General features: G+C 27.9%; 4 protein-coding genes across 7 annotated transcripts; 1 reads left to right on the top strand and 3 right to left on the bottom strand.

The window, feature by feature from the left end:
* Window positions 1-228: 228 nt before the first annotated feature.
* On the bottom strand, window positions 229-15,091 carry LOC117162162 (uncharacterized). Of its 3 annotated transcripts, none has more exons than XM_076625588.1 (12): window positions 14,626-15,091; window positions 13,858-14,046; window positions 12,000-13,736; window positions 11,653-11,920; window positions 11,142-11,575; window positions 10,848-11,071; window positions 9,353-10,777; window positions 8,805-8,968; window positions 8,226-8,416; window positions 4,091-8,120; window positions 3,083-3,162; window positions 229-3,001 (listed from the first exon to the last, which is right to left on the bottom strand). In XM_076625588.1, the coding sequence occupies exons 2-12, from the start codon at window positions 13,957-13,959 to the stop codon at window positions 2,276-2,278; spliced, it is 9,381 nt and encodes a 3,126-aa protein (XP_076481703.1). In that variant the 5' UTR covers window positions 13,960-14,046; window positions 14,626-15,091; the 3' UTR covers window positions 229-2,275. The 3 variants fall into 3 exon arrangements, with proteins under 3 accessions (XP_076481703.1, XP_033199910.2, XP_076481722.1); XM_033344019.2 differs by having other exon boundaries at window positions 12,000-13,733; XM_076625607.1 differs by having other exon boundaries at window positions 8,226-8,392; window positions 14,626-15,090.
* Window positions 15,092-15,461: 370 nt separating this feature from the next.
* Window positions 15,462-18,317, top strand: LOC117162167 (uncharacterized). Of its 2 annotated transcripts, none has more exons than XM_076625669.1 (3): window positions 15,462-15,566; window positions 16,613-18,033; window positions 18,185-18,317. In XM_076625669.1, exons 2-3 carry the CDS (start codon window positions 17,013-17,015, stop codon window positions 18,277-18,279), a joined length of 1,116 nt encoding a protein of 371 aa, XP_076481784.1. In that variant the 5' UTR covers window positions 15,462-15,566; window positions 16,613-17,012; the 3' UTR covers window positions 18,280-18,317. The 2 variants fall into 2 exon arrangements, with proteins under 2 accessions (XP_076481784.1, XP_033199934.2); XM_033344043.2 differs by lacking the exon at window positions 15,462-15,566 and having other exon boundaries at window positions 15,583-16,791; window positions 17,098-18,033.
* Window positions 18,318-18,652: 335 nt separating this feature from the next.
* Window positions 18,653-19,663, bottom strand: LOC117162172 (trafficking protein particle complex subunit 2-like protein). The gene is made up of 5 exons (XM_033344049.2): window positions 19,489-19,663; window positions 19,178-19,350; window positions 19,017-19,104; window positions 18,871-18,950; window positions 18,653-18,781 (listed from the first exon to the last, which is right to left on the bottom strand). Exons 1-5 carry the CDS (start codon window positions 19,519-19,521, stop codon window positions 18,730-18,732), a joined length of 426 nt encoding a protein of 141 aa, XP_033199940.1. The 5' UTR covers window positions 19,522-19,663; the 3' UTR covers window positions 18,653-18,729.
* A 279-nt stretch (window positions 19,664-19,942) lies between these two features.
* On the bottom strand, window positions 19,943-21,200 carry osi (electron transfer flavoprotein regulatory factor orsai). Its single transcript, XM_033344051.2, has 2 exons — window positions 20,369-21,200; window positions 19,943-20,211 (listed from the first exon to the last, which is right to left on the bottom strand). The coding sequence occupies exons 1-2, from the start codon at window positions 20,405-20,407 to the stop codon at window positions 20,005-20,007; spliced, it is 246 nt and encodes an 81-aa protein (XP_033199942.1). The 5' UTR covers window positions 20,408-21,200; the 3' UTR covers window positions 19,943-20,004.
* Window positions 21,201-21,529: the final 329 nt, after the last annotated feature.

The following is a 21,529-nucleotide window of genomic DNA, read 5'->3' as shown; positions in this document are numbered from 1 at the left end:
ACTCGATTTTTATATACAAATTTTATACTGTATCTTGAAGAATAAAAAACAAATGATTTTAATATAAAAAAGCTAATTTTTTGATTTATTATAATTGATCGAATAATTAGAAAATGAAATATAGTTTATAAATTGTATTGTAATTTATAATGTTTCTAGGTCTATAAATAATATGTATTATTACATGTTTATAAATAAAAGTCAAATTTTGTGAACATCAATATTATAATATACATATTTATTCTATCATTACATTGTTTTTGCATTGTAACCCTTATTATGTTTTTGTCCATTTCTTGTTTATATACATATTCCTTCCATCACCTTTATTTTCTTAAAAAAATATTTTATTCATTAAAGAAATAATCAAAATAAATATGATCTTAATAAACACAAAAAAACATATGTAATACTAAATTACATATTATTTGTTTCACACAAAATAAATGTTCTTTACATTATACTCAATTTTATAAATTTCATTATCTAAAATAATATCTAAAATATGTTCTATTTTTTGTTTATTAACAAAGTCACCATAAATTTTTCAAAAAATTTATTATAAAATATATTATACCTTAGTTAAGTACATATTCAACACTACGTATGCGAACAATATCTATGTATGTATAACAACTATGTATGCAATCAATCTCAGATTGTCAAACTGACTGCAAAATAAAAAAAAAAGTGAAGCTAGAAACACTGGAGTTAGAAGAAAGTCACATAATAGACGAAAAACTTAAGAAATTCTTAAGAACAGATTGGTAGAAATCTCTACGAAGGAAAACGTAGTATTCTACAATTTGAACCTTATCGTTGTATGTACATTTCTAAAATATAGAAGTTTTAAAGGACATATATTAAAAGACCAGAGTTCACGATGTTTTCTAAAGATGTACAATAAATCAATTATACACTTGAACTCATCACACAGTATCAATAACTGACAATTCATGGTAATTAAAGCTAATGTTTCATTTGTCCTATCGCTTCTGTACTTTCATGTAATTAACTCGTCACTTCTATCGTTTCATGGATATTAAATCGACATCACAACCACAAATATAAACTTAGGTCCGGCAGAATAACAGTTAGCATATTGCCAACTGAAATTAGACTAAAATGTGTAACTGATTTATCAGTTCGTTAACATGTTGCAGTTGATAGCACAAAAGTAGTATCTTATTTTTACATTCATATATTCATTCTTATGTAATAAAGGGGCTACAGTAGAAAAGCGAAGCAATCTCCTTGTTGCAGATAGTCAACTCGGAGAGATTTTTTAATGCCAATTAATAACCAACGTTCAACTACCGACTACTTGTAATTATGCATCTTTCTAAAATGTTTTTAATTTGGATCGAAATGGCCCCGAAATATCAGTCTTTTAGTTGAAATTTTGTTAATTTTATTATACATAGTTGAGCATAATTCTACGAAATCTGATGTGGCCTCATAAGAACATACTATCTACGTTCCATAGCCGACGTCTTCTATAACACAATTATAATGGTTACACGTAATAACCGAAAGAGCATTTTGTTCGAATATTTAATATGTTTGAATAATTAATAAATACTTGTTTGAGTAACGTTGTATAACACTTAATCAAAATGTTTATAATATTTCTGTAACAAGTAAGTCACAATTGTACTTATTACATAAAAGTCAAAAATATATATAAAAGTGAAACAACTCAAATAAGGAACATGTCATTAATAACTACATAAAATAATATTACTTGAAAAATTACTCGAACAAAACGCTCACAATTATTAAAGCAACAACACTATATGTTCTTCTTAAAATTAAATATCAACGGGATTCCGCTATATTAAGTATGTTATTATATCCCAATATATGTGAATATAGAGTGTGATAAATCTATGTACTATATGCTGTAATAATTATTTCTTAATTTTAACAAAACGAACTTATAGCGTTTGATTATCGAATTCTACACACTGATACACAAATACCTTCTACAATTCTAAAATTCATGAAATGAATCCCTTACACATTTTATTTTCGTATTTACGATTGATTTATCAAAGAAATAAATAGGAACCAGCCTACAGATCATGTATAGGGCACACATAAAAATTAATTATTATAGAAATTCATTAAAATATGGCAGTTCAGGCCAGTTTACTGAATTTTAAAATAATATATACTATTTTTCATAATTAAACGGTTGTTCCGTAGTTCATATATATTGGTAATCTCAGTCGTTAATCATAACATTGCAAAAAAGAAAGAATAAAGAAAGAAACTAAACCATTACTTTTCTTTTTTTTGCGTATGCCACTTTAACTACATTCACAGTTTCCATCAACAGAGTATCTAATATAGTTACAGTAAGACCATTTTTTACCGCGAGTTCATCATGATGGAATTTCGTCCATTCATCTTCCTCGGCCTGAGCTTCTCTAGCCAATAATTCATCAACCCTGTCCCTTCGTTTTCTGCTCCAACGCATCACCATGTTTTCCCGTTGCAGTTTCGTTTTGAAACCGAACAACGTGGCCACTTCCTTATTCACATAAGCATTAAGCTCTTGTATAGTCTTAGGGATTTTCATTGTAGGTTTTGTTTTCACATTTGGTTTTGTCCAACTTGGACCTGGTTTTTCGTATTCGGCCTGATAAACTTCGGCGATTGTTTCTTTGCACAGATCAAAGAGGAATGTGTTGTAAATTCTTCTATCCTTTTTTACAGTCTCGTCGTTTTCTTTGGTTAACTCGCAGATTTCAGGAGGAGCTTCTAAGCTCATGATATCTTCTCCAGCCTCTTTGGCATTAAATATTATAGCCGTGGCTTTTTCAGTAAATGCCGTTAATTCTTCTATATTGGAGGGAATTACGGCTGGAGGAGGAGAAGATGATCCAAGGGATGTTGAAATTCTTGCACCACCACCAGGTGGTGTGTACGGAGGTGGTGGTTTGTTTGGTATTTCTCGAACATAGAAAGATACTTCCTCTGCTTCTAATTTCTTAATCTGTTATAAAGGGATGATATATGTATAGGGGAACGACTTTTACATAAACAGTATAATAAGATAGCAGGAATGAATTGTTACCTCTAACTCAATTTGAAGTTGTTCAATGCGAAGCAGTTTTGCTTCCCAATCTGCCTCCATACCAGGTTGTTTCAATGAGGCTGTGTAAATAAAAATGTGAAATAATACAAATTCATGAAAAGCTTTATAAATAAATTGTCTAGGAAAAGCAACACGAATCTTTACATTACATTATAAGTTCACATTTTACTTTGATTAGGTGCTTTGATGATTTAAAAAAAAAAAAAGAGAAAAACATCCAAATATGGATAAAGAAAATATTCTGATGCATTAATAAAACAGTATGAAGCTGTGATAAAATTATACATTCCAAGATCATATATATGTATATAATAGTCATTTTCTTTTAAAAGTATCTAAAGAGAACAGAAGATACTATATTTTATATTGTGTTGTGTTGCACAATATTTACAGGCTTTTTTTGTGCATACAGAAATTAATAAGTAAATATCAAGCACTCATGCAACACTGATTTGTATAAAAGGAACAAGTCAATGTTTGTTTCATTCAAAGTTTCGTGTTGTATTACCTTTAAGTAATTATTATCTCGACTTTGCTATTCTGAAAATAAATAATACATGGCTATACGAGGCAATGCTTTGCACAGGAATACACAGCCAACATAAAAATCAGAATGTGTCTCTGTAATGTATGTGATATGCAAGAATGTATTATCATTTATGCATTAAATTGTATAAATAATATTAAAACTAAGTTGGTTGTATCCAATGTGTATTTAATACCATAAAAATATGTACGTATTACATATTCAAATATCTGTTCAATAACGATATAATTTACAACTCAATAATTTGAATTATTTATATATACATTTAATATAAAGAATTATGATTAAAAAATTAAAAAATATTTACAAAATATGAAAGAAATACTCCTCTATATATTGAATCATGAAATAGATATTTAAAAATATATTTTTACTAAAATTTAAATTGTATAGCCTTAATTTAATAGTAATGTAATAGTTACGATAAATAAAAATCATACCTTTTAATTTATCTATCATGATTTCTATATCCTTTTCAGATGTTGCAACAATGGGTGTAGCATGGAATGTATTCTTCGAATCTGCATTTTGATTTTCTATGTTTGAATTACTTAATAAATCATCATTTAACACGTCGATATCCAATCTTGAATCATTATGATCTCTAGGAGAATCCATCTCAATTTCCGATACACCCTTTGGTGTATCTCTGCCCTCACTTGACTCAGATAATACATCTTGTTCCTGCTTTTCTTTTTCTTCTGTTTTATTTGGATTAATCACTGCTTTTATCAATTGATTTTCTTTTTCTAGTGCTTCTGTTTTAGACTGCTGGCTTTCCAAATTATTTATTAGAGGTTGTTCATGTTTATCAATAGCTTTATTATCTACTTTTGAAGATGCAATGCTATCTGTATCAGAAATTTCAGTTTGTGATTTTTTATTATCTCCAGAAATATATTTATTGTCTTGAAGTTTGTTTATATCATTTTCTGAACTTGATGAAAATTTCTGTGCAATTTCATCAAGTATTTTCAATACTTCTCCTGATTTTTGTATTGCTTCATATCTTTCCGGTATAGAAGATGATTTTCGTAAAACAGCAGATTTCTGAAGTTCACTTTTATCGAATATTTCAGAAACTTCGAGACTTTCTTCTGAAATATCTTCATACTCTGGATCTTTCAAAATATCAAAGGTTTTATCCCCTATATTTGGTGAGACATCCGATACAATTACTTCAACATTTTCTACTGTTTTAACATTATTTATTATTGTGGAAGGAGTTACATTACTTTGTATTTTATTTTCTTGTATTTCAACGCTTTGAATATCTGTTTTATTATGTGAAGTCGGTTCTGATTCGGTAATAGAATCTATAAAATATTTAGTCTCTTTTTCTATAACATCCAATACACTTTCAGTTACTTCAACTAAATTATCAAGCTGTTCACCATCAGAACTATCTTGTTCTATTATGGATTCCAAGGATTTTTGTTCCTGTGTTATTTTGTCTTGTATTTCTTCTTTGTTATCACTTTTATTTATTTCTATAAGTTCTTCTTCTGCTAATTCTACTTTAGCATCAATTTCGAGTTCTGATAAATATTCACTTTCAGCACTCCCTGGTTCTAATTCTGTTATGATGATTTCTCGAGATTTAGATTCACTAAGACATGTATTATCATCATCTCTGATTTTTGTGTGCACATCTAGTCTTATAGCAGTCTCTGTACTAACTTCATTAGCTATAATCTCTTCATTGATATTTCTGTTAGCAGCTTCTTCATTAGTATCAATGGTGTTACCTTTATTTTCTTTCAAACATTTATCTTGTAAGGTAAAACTACTTAAAATTGGTTTCTCTTTTTCCTGTACTGTGACTTTTATTTTGGTTTTACTTCCTATACTATGTACATGGTTCTCAACATTTTCTCTTGTTGAATTATCCTCAATGCTCTTTTCAACCTTATCCAGTATCTTAATCACAGAATCATAAATGGCCTTTTGGAAATCATCGGTTTCTATACTGTGCACAGTGTCTTCTTCATATTGCTCTTTATCGTTATCTTTCGTAATTATATTCAAAATATTTTTAGCTTTATTATCAGAACTTTCAAAATGAGAATCTAATATCGTTTCATCAAGTTTGATTCCATATATGTCAATATTAGTAGATTCACTTTTTGGAATAAATAGTGACATATTTTCTATATCTTCTATATCGGTGATTGCGTTAATTTGATTTTTAGAATCATTAGTTGACTGGAATGTATCTTTTGAACTTGACAGTATACTCGAGTCATCATTGAATAATTTTGAAATTTGACTTTGAGAATTTTTCCATGCAGAATGAATATCAAATGAATCAGATGCGGTCCAATCATCTTTATCAAAACTTTTATTAATAGATCCTTCATGTGCCTGACTTCCATTCTTATCGACTTCTTGATTACTAATGCTTAAAGCGCGATGGAAGGCATCATGTTTAGATCCCTGAACAGATTTTTGAGAAATTTCTTTAGGTTTTCCCATATCAGTTTGTAGAAATGAAATTTCATTCTTATTATTATCGTTAAATTCTTTGGATTCATTTAAGAATAATTCTGAACCTTCTATTTTTGAAGCTGTGCATATATCATTTATATTTTGGTATTTACTATCATTCACTGTATCTTCCATATAATCTATTGGTTCCTTAAAACTATCATTTTGTTTGGACGAATTTGATAACTGCGGAGAAATTTGTCTTTTTAATAATTCATTTACATATTCTGTAACTATTGTCTGTTTTGAAATATCCTGCAGAACTTGTTTAAGAGATGGATCATTTTTATTTTCAGACTGAGTTTCTATATTAAGTACATTTATTATTGGACTATGATTGATATTTGTGCATTGATTTGAAGACTTACTCTTCTCAGCTAAGTTGGATTTTTCTAAAAATAATGAAGAACTTTTACTCGACTCCAATGATTGATGACTCTCTAAATTATATGAGTTAACTGAATCTTCTTCAATATTTGCATCAACATTTTCTTCAGAATATACTGTTTCAAATTCCATAATATTTATACATTCTTCATTCTGCATTGTTTTTGAACAAATTTCGGATATGGATCTGATTCCAACAGAAGTATCACAAGACACTTCTTCATCTTTTTTATGCAAGCTTAAATTATTATTTTCGATTAACATCTCTGAGCGACTGAGATCATCCTTAGTTGCCTTAATATGTTCTAATATTATAGATTTCTCGATTTCATTTAAAATTTTTTTGCTTCTCGCTTTATAATCAATTTCTTGGATATTTGACCTAGAAGGCGATATTTTATTTTGAGGCATCATAACAGATATTACATTATCGTCTTCTTTCGTTATAATTTTATTATCACTGATGTTAGTAACTGATTCCAATTTTGTATTATTCGTTAAATACTGTGGAATGTCAGAATTACCCTTCTCTTCGTATAATTCTACATCTGTGCTTTTGTCTTCTTTTATGATTTCCTCATCATAAACTTCGTTATTTTTATCAGATACTGAAAGTATTTCTGATATTCCTTTCGATGTACTTCTCTCTTCATTTTGTGACTCATATTTTCTTTCTTCATTTGATTTTTTATTAAAACGCGACATCATCTCTGAAAGTATCTTTAGTTCATTTTCCAATGAGCTTATATCCTCATTCAAATTTTGATTATTTAAACGCAAAAAGTCTACTTTTTTGGAAAAATCAAGACTTTCATTAACAGATTCAGTGTTGATTTCTGCATTAGAATTTTGAATATTACTGGATTTTCTCGAAGAAATATGTGAATGTTCTGAATGTTGTGATGAAATAGTTCTAGCCTGAGACTGTTCAGAAAATGTATCAAAATCGGATTTATACTCCTTTAAATCAGACTGAATCGTAGTATCATGCTGAGAAAGCTTAGCTTCCGATTGTGTAAGTATATCTGTTTCAGACTTCGATGTATTAATTTCAGTTCTAATATCTTCAGAAATACTTTGATTGTTTCGGATTTCATCTTTATATTGTCCAGTTTCACAAGGAATATTTTTGTCAGATCGTCCATCTGAGACTGATGACATCGCAGCAGAACCAAGTTTATCAATTTCAATTTTTTCTGATATGATTTCATCAAAAACTGATTGAGTGCGGTGATTTGCCGTACTCATTTTTGCGGAACTTGCTTGTTCTAATGTTCTCATACTTCTTGAAGATTCAAGTGTCTTTTCAGAGTGATTTCTATCATATTTAGCTTCAATAATTTCATCTCGTAATAAATTAATATTTTTTATGGAATCTTTTACTGGTAATTTTTTCGTGGAAAATAAATCAGATTCCGACCTAGACCTCAACAAATCGCTGCTTTTGAACATATCCTGTAGCTTTTTCAGAGGAATCTCAGGTATTTTGAAGTCTGCCAAAGATTTGGACTCTATCGCTAATTTCTCATTGTCTTTAGAAGATCCTTTTTTCGACTCCAGTTTCTTACGCATTTCGTAAATCGTTGTATCATATTTCTGTTTGAACATAACAAATCATTCAATAAATGTAATATAAGATTTATCTCATCAAATTTATTATAAAATCATATTCAAATCTATTAACAATATTAAATTATCTACCTTGATTTGATGCAGTAAATTAGCTTCTAAAGTTCGAAGTTTTTGTTTCGTCTGTTTCCTGGCTTCCCTTTTCAAACGTGACATTTCTATTCGTCTTTCAGCTAATTTTTCAGTGAGTAACTCTATTCTTCCTTCGATATCGCTCGTGTCCGATGAAATAGTAGTATCTATAAAATGACACATACTTCTCTCTGATAGTTATCAGAGTTAAAAGATGTATATTTATATAAAATAGATGATTCAATGCAAATTATTAAGTAGTATATTTTATACACATTATCGTTTAGAAGTATTTGTTCATTCATGAAGAAATTTTACTATTACTGACATAAATAATTTTTTATTAAACGTTATGTAGAAAACACATGTGACATACTTTAATAATATTACTTTGAAAATTTGCAAGGTACGAATCGTAGGTTTGATTTGTTTAATGGTTCTTATTAAAAATAAATAAAGAACTTTTCTGAAAAATTTCTCACAGCTTTGATAAACGATAATATATCTTAAAATACGTACGAAGTATGAATTATACAGATGTATGAAGTTGTATTTGAAAAAACTCTACAATAAAGCTACCTTGTTGAGAAAAAACATTAGATGTTGCAGTTACAAGTTTAAGCGCAGCTTGTTCCATTCGTGCAACACGATCTTCTTCATTTCTTAATTTCGCATGCCAAGCCATCCACTCTTCCACACAGTTTTTCCGCGATGTAAGCGCAGCTTCACGTGCATTCAAAATTCTAAAAAATGTAACCACATCCGATAACACGAATACATTTTCCATATCGATTAAAATAACTACAAAAAAAAATTTGTGTGAAAATTGCAAGAATTCGAAATTATTAAAAACAATTATTTAGGCATAAGAAGTAAGCCAAATATTCTTTACTACAGTGAAATACTGCAATAACGGCGGAATGCAAATCGCCGGTGCACTGAATCTATTTTTACAATGCTTCATTTCATAGTGTGAATACACAGTTTATTATTAGACTTCTTACATGTGTCTCTAGTGATTCACACATTTATTAATTTAATTTAAACATCATATTAGAAATACTTTCCGAAATCATGACGATAAAATATATAAATATATAAATTAATCTAAAAAAGCATATACTTACTGCTCAAGCTTTTTAGATGTTTTCAAATTATGATCTTGCGATCTAACAACCACGGATTTAGAATAATTTCTGTCACTCTCTCCGGAACTATGATGAGAAATAGCAAAATTACTAATCTGAGATTTTGTGGATGTCTCATCGAAATTATGTCCATTCTTGTCTTGGCTACAAAAGGAATTTTCATAGGAGTTTACACTTTTATCAAACATTTTTTGACAGAATACATTCTCTTTGCTATCATAGTCGTCTATCCTATCTGTTAGTAATTTGAAATTCTTATCTTTTGTATGTTTATCCATAAGTGCAGTTTCATCGTTCTTATCAAATTGAATAAATTCCTTTTCCATTTTTGTTCGTTTATTATGATGCTTGACAAGCTCCTCTGACATTTGAGAATTGGATTTGGATCGTAATATATTCTCGGTGAGTATGCTAGATGACGATTTGCTTTTTTGACATTTTGAACTTCTGCGTTTAAAATTTGATTTAGATTCGGAACTATATTGGGTCTTTTTAGACATATCGGTCGGAATTGATTTACTGCTTCGTTTAGAACTTTTCGAATACGTTTGTAAAATGTCTTCAGACACTTGAGATGATTTTGATGTTTTCAATATGGTATCTTGACTAACAGAACTTACTTCTTCTGACAAAATTTCGCTATTCGTAGTAATAGCTTTCAAAGATTCCCTTGGGGACACTATACTCTGAAAATGATTATCAATTACTTGAGAAGGCTTTGATTTTTTAGATAATTCTTCTACTAAAGTGTCAGATTCTGATTTAATATGTTCAGAGATAGATTTGTTTAGATTCTGTTGTACTTCTAGCATATCGGGAGATTTTTCTTTCTCAAAAAGATATTTCCCAGAAATGCTTATGGAATGATTCGAGATCAATTTTGGGTCAACAGAATGTTGATGTGATTTCAGTCTTGTAACATCCACCTTGGGCATCTTTTCCTCAAATTTTCTTGACTTTATCTCGTATTTAGATATGTTTCCATCCCTTTGTGTTTTGTAAAGACATTTTTCTTGAGACACATTGCTTTGTATAGCTTCATCGGATTTATCCGATCTTAAAAACGATGTATTAGATCCCTCAATGAAATTCGTGAATTTATTACTTTTTGGTAAGTCGATTTTAGAAAAGTGTGATTCGTTTTCTGATATTTGCAAGCGCGCGTCTGTTTGAGATCGATCGTGCTGAGATTTATCAGAATCAACTAGGGAACTCATAGAACTATTACTCCTTATATCATAACCCTTCATAGGTCCAGATAATCTCCTTGGAGACTGACTATCTGCACTTCGTTTTAGTTTTGTTAAAATATTTTTAGTGGATATTTGGGGATTAAACATGTTTCTCTGTTTTTGTAACATAAGCTTACGTTCTTGGCTTGCAATTTTATGAAGCTCTTTTAATCTAAAAACATAATCTTTATAAATATGTAAAAACTAAATAAAGTATTTTTAAGTACAAAGAATTGCAATACCTGTTCATTTCGTCTTTTTCTTGTTGTAATTTTAAAAGTAAAGCTCTCTGCTTCTTTTTCACAGAGCTAACACGACTATCTTGCCCAGTATCTTTTAATGCCCGTTTTTGTTCTTCTAGTTTCACTAACTTTTTAGTTCGATCATTCAATGTTTTTTCACGAGATTTGAATAGCATCTCTATTTTATCATATCTCTGTTTCTCGTCTTTTATTAGCTGTGCAATCTACAAAAATGCATAATATATTTAATCTCAATTTATTTTTAATATGGAAATTTTAATCCATTATACTTACCTCTAGATCTAGATATTTATTAAAAGAACAAGTTAAGTCTCGAGTAGAGATGCTAATTTCCGTTCCAGTCTCTGTCCGTATAGACGATGTGGTTTCATGTAAGCTTATTTCAGACATCGTTCTTAATTTACTAGGTAACGATATTTCTTCTATTTGATCTAAATCTTCAAATTGTTCTACCGAATCTAAAGAAAGATGTGGAACTTCACTGTCTCCAATGAATTCTTGTTCGTACGGTATTCCACATATCTCCGAGCATCTATTTTGTACATTCCGTCGAGTTGGACGTATATCTGTTTGAGTTGCCATGTCATTTACTGTTTGGGTTTGTACTTCTACAGCTTTAACTACTGGTTTAGTTACTTTATTTACATTGTCAAACTCGTTTCCCATAGTTTGACTTGTAATATGATGTACTTTGTGAGTCGGAAACGCTATGTCAACATTAATACTTTCATTAGTAATTAATAATTTTCATATATTATAATAAATAATTTATTAAATCTTCTACCTTTATCAGTGGCAACATGTTTCTGTGATCTACTAATTTCATTGCAATGTTCCATATCATCAATATTTCTTTCATCCATTGATTTAGAGAAATGTGATTTTATTTGATCATTTGACTGATTATGTTGTAATGGTAACTCTTTTTCTTGATCATGTTTAACATTATATAAACATTTTTCAACATCCATGACTTGCCTTAGTGATTCATTAAATGAATCAAGAAGATGCAACTCAGCTTGAAATTGCATGTGTAAGGCAGTTGGATGTAACTACAATTGTAAAATTGCTTTTCTAACATAATGCACAGATTAAATAAAATGGCAATATATACTGTACATATTTACTTACCAATGAAATATTTTCTGGCTCTGTTTCAGTTTTAGCTATATTATGTTTTGAACACTTAAAATCAGCTTCTATATTATTATTCTGCATAAATTGCCGTTTTCGCTTAGATCGAGGCATAAGATTCATATCTGGCGTAATTAAATCACAAAAGTCCTCTTGCTGTGAACGATTTTCATCTCTAAATGAAATTCTTCTTGGATCTAATAATGCACTTGATAAAATACTGTTGTTTAAATTAGATTCATTACTATTACTAGTTTGTTTAACTGTAGTAGCAATGCTTTGTGTAAACGATTCTTCTTCTTTCTTTGTATTTACACTAGTACATTGTGTCAAAGAATCATCTGTATATTTTGAATCTTCAGTAGCTTTATTTGATTTACTAATGTTAATACTTTGTGCAACTTTTTCAGAATTTTTATTTCTCATCTGCTGTGTAGAGACAGTGATTGGACTTTGAGTTCTTACACTAATATTTGAATCAGTTACACTCTCTATACTTTCAGACTCCTTAGAGTTTATTATATACATTTTACCATCTATTTTACTTGTTGATGGTTTTACTTTTTCAAATCTTTTACTCTGCTCTTTAAAAAATACATTTCCTGTCTTTCCTTGTGATTGACATGTTATTTTGTGTTGTTGAACTTGTCTACTTTCTGATGAAAACATATATTTCTGATCATCTATTTGTTTTAATGTATGTAAATCATCCTTATGTTTGTAATCGAAATTTTCAAACATATTTTTAGACTCTCTAACTGTGACCTTGTCTGATAATTTTGAAGATCGTTCGGAAAGTGATTCATTACTATAAGATCTGTTCTTAGATTCTAAAGAGATATCTCTTGTCTTTAAAGATCTAGTATTAATAGATCTATGTTTCTTATCATTAACCTTTTTAGCAGTTGATGTTGCAAAGTTTTTTGGTCTTGGTTTTGTTGGAACAAAATCACTTTCCCGTGGAATATGAAATGACAATCTGTCATTTTTTAATTTTATACCTAATGTATTTTCACTTACATTATTAGAAAAATCTTTCCTAGAAGCATGTCTTGGACTTCTGGATCTTCTAAGAAAGTCTTGTACTGTATCATCTTGTTTAGAGAATGAGGATTCATCTTTTCTAATTCTTTTAGACCTGTTTTCCTTTTCTCTAGAATTTTCTCTAATGCATTCTTTCTTTTTTGATAAATTTGAAGATATAGAAATATTTGGCACCTTTAGTGGTTCTACTTCACTGTTAATAGTAGATGAGACATCTGATGTTGAGAAATCTAATCTTCTTTGAACTCGTTCAAAGCTCTTTGTTGGTTTCTCTCCTCTTTCGTGAAATTCCTTAGTAGGTGTCTCAAATTTTGGTGATATCAACTCTTTCGATGCACAATTTTCTCTGTTAGAGAAATCTAATTTCTTTGCAGAAATTTTCAGATCTGGTGCTTTCAATGGCCTTATAAAATCCATTTTTTGTACAACTTCATGCAAATTCTGCACACTATTAGACTCTAATATTGTTGGAGACTTAATTGCATTTTTATTATTTAATTCATGTGTTTTTCTATAGACTTCGGAACCATCGTTTAAAGCAAGTTTTCGTTTCAGAGCACTTATAAACGTGAAAGGATATGGTTGGACAGAATGATATGATAAGTTCTCTAGACTTTTCAAGTCAAATTGAAGTGGAACATGAGGTGGTTTGTCTTTAGATAGCTGCTTGGTAATATAATCTTGCTGCTGCTAAAATTATATTTTATTACATTATACTTTTAACAATATATAACTATTGCTAAAACTATTTTCATTTATAAAATCATTGCAATACATATAACACAAAAACAATAAGATAAAATTGACTTACTGCTGCAGATGTTTCAGCACGTTGAACAATAATATCAGGATCAGTGAAAAAAACATATTTCTTTTTTGCATTAGTATCTTCTTTTTTGGAACTACTTCGCATATTTTTATATCTGTTGCACAGCAGTCAATCTTTGTTTAATTGTCACATGCTTTTCCATACTTGTAATATGTGCAATAAATTAATAAACTACAAATATAATTTATAAATATTAAAAATATATATTTTTTTAAAACAAAACATTTTTTTGATGTTTATCTGTATAATTGTAATTATATAAGCATAAAAATTCATAAATAATCATTACACTGCAGATTTTTATGCATTTATAAGAAATTTAAAAGTAAGCCAACTTATACAAATGCACATAATATTAAAGTGTGTAAAATATTCAAACTATAATACATTCTATAATACTTAGTAGAAAAGCCAATTTTCTGCGGAGGCTCTACTTTTTTAATTGGATTTCTAAAAATATGAAACTGCATAAAAATGTGTAGTCTAACTATTATATTCTACTTATTTCCACCTAATAAACCAAAATAAATTTAATTGTCAAGATATTTCATGAACTGAATTAAACAATTTATACTGTTAATGCAAAAAATTGTAAAATAATACTATTGATATATAATTTTATTATTAACTTAATAATGTATTAATGCATTATCTATAATCTATTAATATATTAACTGCTAATTTATTAATACGTTATCTATGAATCTATGAATACATTATCTATTAATTTATTAATATATGAAAACTTACATTTAGATATTTAATACGATTACCGTTAAACGCAGGTAAGATGAGACTAGTTCACAAAAGTACGTTAAGATTCAACGTATTTATAACCTAATTCAGACTGCCGTGTTACATAAATATGTTTCATAAAATCAATTTTCAAACATTTAACAAAAACTGACAAATACGTTTTGAGATACTCAAAGAGAAACCGGGTTTTTATATATTATATATCATTCACTTTTTCATAATACCAAACACAATAACTTTCATCACGACGATCATTTGTAAACGACAATCACGTGGTACTTTGTGAATTCCTACTTATGTAAAATTGAAAATATGGCAACGACAAAATCTGAATAATCGATAACACAGTTATTTACAAACGCAACACATATGCTAGTAACGTAAGAAACACATAACTATTTTTAACAATGAATATAATATTACGTGAAACTTTTATACTTGTTATATGTGAAGTTTTACAAAAACAACGTGAAAAGAAAAAAGCGATAACCGTGTATAATATTGAACAAAAAATATTAGATAATTTGCTTGAACGTCTTAAATTTCTGCGATTTTATCAGTCCTGGCAACATCAATGCCTCTAACATGAAGTGAGTTGTAAATATAAAATGTATTCTGTGTGTTGTGTGTTTGTTCGTTTGGGGAATTTGAGCTTGGATTGTTACTTGTAGAGCGCTAACTTTGGTTTTATGTAGCACACAATTATGCAAATTATTATATAGAAAATTATGAACTCATTGTAGAATTGTACAATTACTGTAAACTTGTAAATTGAACTGAATAAAACAATCTTATTTTTTTGCAGATGAACAAAACATTTAATCATTTAAAACCTTTTCAACATTCACAATCATCAATTCCTTTCCAGTTTTCATTAATTTAAGGAATACGTTATAGAATACGAAGAAGAAGTTCGACAAAATTAGTAAGCATTGGTAAGTACATATTAAAAGAATAAAGTATTAGAAAAGAATAAAGTAAGAGGTATTCGAGACCTTCTAAAATTCCTAGAAATGACGTCATTTTCTGAAAGAAAAAAAAGACGCGAAGCAAAAATTTGCTATTTGAACGAGAAATATGTCGGTCAAAATAGCCATTTTGTATCAGGAGATGATAACATAAGAGATAACACAATTTTAATGATTCTTGAAAACGACGTCATACTCTAAGAATTTGTAGAAATTTTCAGCTCCTGGAAAATACTTTCGGTCGATTTTGTGATTTTATATCAGGAGAATATGATACCATAGGAAGCGGCACGATTTCGGCGATACGAAAAGTCAGCATTAAAAAAAAAGCAATTTATTTCTATACATTTCTATTTATTAGTAAATAAATTTTTACATTTGAAAAAATTACATATTATATAAATCTGAACGATACAAACAAAACAAACCAAACATCGCGCCGTTCGTGTTTACTTTCTCAACCGTTAAGTTCTAAGATGGTTTTGTAGTCCATGAGTCGGCGCCATTCTTGAACTGTCTGCGAAACTGATCAAGTTAATACTTTCGAAAACATAAAACTTGATTGTAATTCGAAACTTTCTTTTTTCCTTCAGACAGGGAAAAAGGCATAAAAGATAAAAGATGAAGTTTATAAATCTAAAAGCTTCTTACAGCGTCTTTTGTGAGCACGAATTTTGGGAGCATGAATTAATATAATTGTTGAAATAATTTTTGCCATATTTTCAATCATATAATATTGATCGTATTTGATTGTTTGACATTAAATGATATCATTTGTGTTATAAATTGAGAAAATTGTTTGTTGTATTTAATGAACTTAATTTTGGAACCTACCATTTATATAAAGATTATTCTATCCATTTTCTGTAACCTTTTCTCATTTTCAATCAAATTTAATTCTATAAAACTATCATTGAATTATTCGACATTAATCAGTAAAGAAATCTTGTATCTTTTACGATGTATTGTTTTTTATTAAAACTTGTTTTACGTTATAATAAAATCTGTTTTAGTGAATAGCATTGTCAATTACAAATTATTGGAATTATATCACTCATTATGTGTTAATATCAAAATTTGTTGGTAAACAAAACACTTTGGAAGTTAAATATAACGTATTTCAAAGTAGTATTTGCATTTCTTCCCATCCGATACACGTCAAGAGATCAACGACTACGAGTATACGAAAACAGTAAGTTGAAATAGAAGATATGGAACAAGCGAATTCCATAAGTTCTACAGATGAAACATATAGTTGTGAGTGGCAACATTTTTTAATAAAAAAAATGAATGGCAGAAATTTATTTTAAACATATTCTTTGCATAAAAATTCATATTTTGTTTATAACATAAATATTATTTAATATAATTATACAAAATTTGTTTTAATTTCAATTTATTAGCTAAAAATTAATGTATTTTTTAATAAGGAGAACTTTAATAAACCAAAAGCAAGAATACTTTCCTGCAAATAATCAAAGTATATTATTTTATCTAGGCAAAAGATCAAGTTCAAGAATAAATTTAAACGATGCTATGTTTATGTCAATTAATGACGAGGTCTTTTCATACTCGGATAACGAATGTTTTCATGATATATTAGATTCTAGTATCTCATTAAGGAATGAAGACACAGAAATCGACATATCAGTTGCAACTAATACAGAAGGAAGCAAACATATTTCAAGTATATTTGAACACAATGATAGCACAAGTCTGTTTTCTTTACCTCGTACAAAATCTGATTCAGATTATGTAAGCAATAACCTTACGAATGATTTTTTACAAAATTCAAGTAATTTGCAACATCAACAAGACATGGACACTGAAAAAGATAATTTCAAGACAAATAAAGATGTTTCATTAAGGACACTATTAAGGCAGATGTTCGATGAAATTTTAGGAAGACATGACTCTACAAAACAATTAGGCAAAACTTATATTAACAGACATTCAAGCAATGAGTTTTTATCAAATAATGGCAACTTAACAGACAAATCGGACAGTGCTTTTGAAATAAATAATAATGACCCAGTATGTCAAACACAAAAATTTAATAATATGGCGACAACTTCAATTAATAATATAAATAACTATAGTAAAAGTAAAATTTCATCTTCATTTAATACATCTTCTTTAGACAGATTCAATTCTGAGCAATTAATTACAATATTGGAGGATTCCAATGAAAGTAGTAGCAATTCAGAACTGAACGATTCTCAGGAGTACTCTGGGAGATGTATAGGCAAATTAAAACATTTCTTTCCTCGTAAAGTAGTAAATAAATGGATGAGCAGAAAGATATTTACCACCAGTGATATAAGTGAGATAAGTGATGCCACTACTATGTCTTCAAACATATCAACTGATATCGAAATACTAAGTAAAGAAATTTTAAAAAAAGCAGATAATGTACTTGAAAACAGGAATGAGAGTAAGTAATCTTAATATTTAAATTAAAAAAATAAATAAATAATATTTAAATATAAACACATAAATACAAAAATAATTTCTTTATGCAAAAATTATATCTCACTGTAAGAACTGATAACAATTTGCTATATAGTAACATTTAATTTTTTCAGGATTCGATGTAAAACGGTCGTCAGTGTGCAAATTATGCGGGGTACATAAATCATTTCTAATTCCTTTCATAACTATAACTCCTTCAACTCCTTAAAAGATTTCTAGATAAATAAACTATTTAATTTCAAATTTTAAAAATACTTTCAGTGTTTATTATTTAATATTCTTTTCAATCGTTCAATACTAGACTCAATCCTGTTGAAAATTTCAATCATGAAAATAAAATTTTATCAACATAATAATCGTTTCAAACAAAATTCGCTACTAAATAATCTTTGTATATCAGAAAATTATCAAAAAACAAACAATAAAGAGTTACCATTTCTTAAAAATAGCTAAAACAGAAATGGATAGAAAATACAGAAGCTTACTATAGTATTACAAAGTTAAAGGCTAAAAAGGTAAATTACAGTTTAACATAATAAATTTTGTAATAAGTTACTATACATTTTATCAAAACAAAAAGATTTGTAATAATTTTTACATAATTTAATGATATCTATTTGAAATATATTCACAATATATTAAGTTCAAATATAATCTATTAAAAAGGTGATATAATACCCATTATATCCATTACTGCTAAATCAAAAGACCTAAAATGATATATATGCATTGATTGTAATATATTAAAATTTGCTATATACATTAAAGTAATACTATTAACTAAATTAAATGAACTTACTTGGAATTCAATTGATCACCTGGAATGTAAAATGGATTGCATACAGCATTAGAATAAGCCGCATGCAATTTCTTAAAAATCTGCAAAGTATAGATTTACATATATTAAATATAGTTCTTTTATTATATGATTTATAAAACATTTACCATTTTTACATCATTATCTCTCAGAGACGTGTTTGATGAATGAGACACAATAATAAATTTGATTTTTGTATTAGTAGCATAACCATATCTGAAATTGTACAAAGAAATACTATGTAAAAAACATAATATATTTGAAGATGCAATACATGTTACATATGTACATTTTATATTCTTCAGTAGCATATAATAAATTTAAATACAAATCTCGTATATCAATAGCAGTTTTATTTCCAACATTTAATTTTTCTTCTATAATATCAATTGACGTATGAACTTTGCAATGAAATTGCAATGCTGATGATTCATCTACACATCTAATATATTTTGGAGAATTCTGCAAATAAGTAGTTTGGAACACGTATTATTATTACTATCGAATTTCAAAACCACAATATTTTTTGATTTGTATCATTTATTAACTAAAGATTTTGCACATTTATTGACATTCCAACCTTAAAAGATGTGTACTTACATCTTTTCCGATTACAGCTACACAAATGGCCATATTTATGAATCTTATAAACTTACAACATTATAATTCATAACAAAACATTTTTAGTAATTAAGATAGAAAACTTCAATTTTTGTAAAGATCATTACACACGTAAAGGCTTTTTTGTCAAGACCACACACATAAGTATTGTTTAGATGTCACAAAATATAGGTTATGCCACCATTTTTCACAACTGCTGATAATGACTGCTGTTAATGAATGATTGAACAGTTCTTAGTAAAATTAATAATCATAAAATTATGTTATAAAACATTGCATTGTTTTGCAATAAAGTAACAACAACAAATGTATAGGTTTGGTAAAAACATTAATTGTATTTATAAACATGATATACGAATCATTTCATTTTTAACCATAGAAACCAATAGAAACCATAAAATTGATTGAAAAATAAAATTATAAGGAAAATTAATTTTTAATTTGTATTTTGTGTCTATATTTAAACATATGAGTACAATATAATGTAATACAATATCATTCTTTATAATATCTTTTCTTTAAAGTTCTATACTTGCGTAGCATATACAAAGTTTCTAATTCTTTGATAACAAAATTACCATGAGCCAACATTTTATCAATTTTCTCAGGATCACGTTCTTGTTTATTTTTTTCAAAAGCTTTTCTTAGATTTCCTTTGAAAACATTATAACCTCTTGGATAGTCACGACCCATATACAAGAGCTAAAGGCATAAAAAAATATTGTTATTTGTATTTATAATAATAAAATGGATAAACAATATCTTCTTTTATGTGTAATTTTCGTTATGTGTTATTATATACGTCGTTATATATTATAACGAATAAATTATAACGAAGTTGTAATATTATATTTCATACCGTCTTGTATAATTGGATAACTTTAGTACGTTGAGACATCGATTAAAATAATAATTATAAGTATTAATCAATTAATGAATATTTTCTTGGTCATGTACATATATATGTACATATATGTTGGTTATGTATGTGCGCAATATGTATTTACACTTTAATTGAACAATATATATATAATTTCTAATGTATAGAAATTATTTTAAAATATTCGAAACAGTTTATTGTTAAACACAATATTGTTAGTTCCATTACTTTAAATAATATTGCAAATGCAAGGAAACGCTAGCAAAGCATTTCTGCTTATTTCGTACTTCTGATATTGCAAAATGAAACGCATGTTATTAACCAATCACATTATAACTCATTCTTTTATTGAAGTAAATAAAAGATGAATAATCGTGTTGTGATTGTTAATTAATTATAATTAATTAGAATAGCGATTTTTAACCTGTGGCAGACTTTTGGGGAACTACGAAATCCTTACATACGCAAATTATTGTACTATACGAATAAAAATTATTTATTGTATTTATTTATTTATAATGAAACTCTTATCGCGAGGAAGGTTATTAATGAACAGTTGATGAGTGTTTTAAATACATATTTAGCACATTAAGAATTTAAATATTGAGTTAAGTCTTAGGGATCGGTAACAATAAAAAATTATTCAAAGAGGATTCGTGATAAACAAAAGGTAGAATGAATATAAGAACTGCTGAACTAAATTATAGAGTTGCGTGTCCGTTCTTGTTACACATGGAGCGCTAAGCGCTCCGCTCGTGATGATGTGGTGACATAACAATTCGTAAATGAATTTTATATATTTTTATAGGAAAATAATTTTTATATTATCTTTTTTATTTTACAAAGCTTTTGCTTGAAAATATCTAGAAATATATGTTGAAATTAAACTATAGAACATAGTTATAAGAAGAAGATCTAATGCCTGATCTTAAATTGCACTTACTATTATAAGGACTTCTGTACAAAACTAATAATAAAAATAATTTCGACTTACAATACCACTCTTTTGCTAATTTACCACAGATAAACTTTACATCAATGTAATATGGAATTTATTACGTTCTGATTTTTTAAAAATTTTGCTCTAAATGAGTAATCAAGTTATTAATTCATTGCATTAATTTATCTTATAGTTATTTT

Source organism: Bombus vancouverensis, chromosome 2, assembly GCF_051014615.1.
Source record: "Bombus vancouverensis nearcticus chromosome 2, iyBomVanc1_principal, whole genome shotgun sequence".
Classification (NCBI taxonomy): Eukaryota; Metazoa; Arthropoda; class Insecta; order Hymenoptera; family Apidae; genus Bombus; species Bombus vancouverensis.
The sequence above is the reverse complement of the archived record's forward strand: the minus strand, read 5'-3'. Positions and strand labels throughout refer to the sequence as shown.